The 2,339-nt window shown below is 36.0% G+C and overlaps 1 protein-coding gene across 1 annotated transcript; it reads right to left on the bottom strand.

Moving 5' to 3' along the window:
* Nucleotides 1–1,080: 1,080 nt before the first annotated feature.
* Nucleotides 1,081–2,339, bottom strand: LOC110037831. Its single transcript, XM_020742557.1, has 2 exons — nt 2,145–2,339; nt 1,081–2,079 (listed from the first exon to the last, which is right to left on the bottom strand). Exons 1-2 carry the CDS (start codon nt 2,272–2,274, stop codon nt 1,595–1,597), a joined length of 615 nt encoding a protein of 204 aa, XP_020598216.1. The 5' UTR covers nt 2,275–2,339; the 3' UTR covers nt 1,081–1,594.

Consider the following 2,339-nt stretch of genomic DNA (forward strand, 5'->3'; position numbering starts at 1 on the left):
AGAATGAAGGCTAAATGAGGTCAAACGCATCAACAGTTATATCCGTTAGTAGAGGAAACAAACTAGCTTGGATAATTTGAAAATGTAAATATTTCAGTTACATTTTTCTACTCCGAAAAAGTACAGAAATTGCTATTTTTAAAAACTGACTTTGAAGCTCCTTCAACATCAGTGCATTAGAAAATTTACAGATATCATCAATATACAGATATCATTCAACAACTCTACAGAACAAGAATAAAAAATGAAAATTTACATACATACCACTAAAAAATGAAAATTTGTTTTGAAACTCAGAACTCAAAGAAAACCAAAGAAATGAAAATTTACATACATACCACAAAATTCCTATATATATACATATTTGACACCTAAACTTCATTCTTTTTTTTTTTTTTTCATAGAACCTTACCTGTGTATAAAAGAGGTATATATCACTTTCTGAAGCTGAACATGTGGTATTTCTGATGTGATATGTAAGGTATGGGTTCCATGAATATAAAAGGTATACTTTAGATGCTAGATATGTAAATACATATGAATTGGAAAATTGAGACATATACATGGAAATTGAGACATATAAATGCATAACTACCTGCAACATGGATATTCAGAGATATAAATGCATAAGAATTGCTTGTGCCTAACTACCTGCAACAAATTCCTGAACCTTGACTTCACGATATAGGATAGCAAGCCAATCAATTCGGCACTTCCACAGGGCACTTCCACAGGGCATAAATGAAGAGTCTTACATACATAGAAGGTTTGGCGAGCCATGACACACCTCCAGATAAAATTTAGAAGGCAACACTACCGTATAAAATCAAATTTCTGCCTTCTACCATACAAAAATTGAAATACTCTCCAACACAATATTAAAATCAGAAGATAATTGCAAAGCAAGTGACCATAATTGACCAAACAACAAATACTTTAACATGAATACTTTAACATGAATTTTTCATGAATTTTTCAACAACAAATACTTTAACATCAGAAGATAACAACAAATACTTTAACATGAATTTTTTACTCAACCAAACAACAAGCAAGTGACCATAATTGCAAGGCCTTCGAACTTAGCAATTTATATACAGTTTCAATACAAGGAAACAGAAGCAAGGGACCTAGTGGCCTTATAACCAAGCCCAATCACAGTCAAAACGACCTTAGCGTCCAAACAGTTCTAAGACACCAAGAATGTCTGATTCTAAGCCAAGTCAAGCCCGTACAAGATCTTAAAGAGAATTTGCTATCACTTTATGGGATGTTCCACCGCACAAGAACCACCAATTAGGCTGTTCAAAATTCGTTCCATGCATTACTTTTATGTTCAAAAGCTGTTCTATGCATTACTAGTTGTTCCCTCAAAACCTGTGGATTTCAGCAAATTCAACATGCATTATAGCTTAGTTGAAATCAAACTCCATTGTAATAAAAAATTGCATTACATTGTTCTACTCCGCAAAAGTAAAAAAATTGCTATTTTGAAAAACTGATATTGAACTTCGTCAAAGTACAAAAAATTGCTATTTCAAAAAAAATGACTTTGAACTTCGCTATACAACTACTGCACCCACGAGAAGCAGTGTCATGATCGCACAATTTCGTCCGCTATCTGGTCTCGCAATGTCGTCATTTCCCTTGTACCTTCACCTTCGTGCATGTAAGAATGTTCTGATTCATCCTGGGGTATGGGACGTCCGACATGGAATTCAAATGCTTCTTGTGGAATATGATGCAAGTTTTCATCTACAGATGCAAAATCCTCATCGGAGCATGAGTGGTGTCGCCGTATGTAGTTATGCAGAGCCATTGTTGCCACAACTATCTTTACTTGCTTCGGAAATGGGTAGGTTGGCATGTCACGTAATATCACCCACTTCTTCTTCCATACCCCAAATGACCTCTCAATGACACCACGTAAAGAGGAGTGTCGTTTGTTAAAAACTTCCTTTCTACCACGTGCAACCCCACTTGACCTCTCGAAGTCCGGAATGTGATACTTCGTGTCGGCATAAGGCTTTAGATAACCCCTTTGTAAAGGATATCCGACGTCAACTAGATAATATTTATCTGCACAAAATACATATTTTAGTAACGACTCAGGAATATCTGATATATTTGTCATAACAACGTACCAGGAGGGGGGTATGGGAAGTAATGAGTTCGACGTCTTGTTGCAAATTTAAAAACACGACTATCGTGAGCGCTGACTTCCCATCCGACCATCACAAATGTAAAACACATATTAAAATCACAAATGGCCATCACATTCTGTGTGGGAGAACCACAACGTCCAATGTAGGCTACTTTGTCGGTTCCAGATACACGTG

This window comes from Phalaenopsis equestris, unplaced genomic scaffold (assembly GCF_001263595.1).
Source record: "Phalaenopsis equestris unplaced genomic scaffold, ASM126359v1 Scaffold225533, whole genome shotgun sequence".
Lineage (NCBI taxonomy): Eukaryota > Viridiplantae > Streptophyta > Magnoliopsida > Asparagales > Orchidaceae > Phalaenopsis > Phalaenopsis equestris.

Coding starts and splice junctions, on each gene's coding strand:
- LOC110037831 (XM_020742557.1), bottom strand. CDS start 2,274: ATGGCCATTTGTGATTTTAATATGTGTTTTACATTTGTGATGGTCGGA. Junction 2,080..2,144: donor CTTCCCATACCCCCCTCCTG/GTACGTTGTTAT, acceptor TATTTTGTGCAG/ATAAATATTATCTAGTTGAC.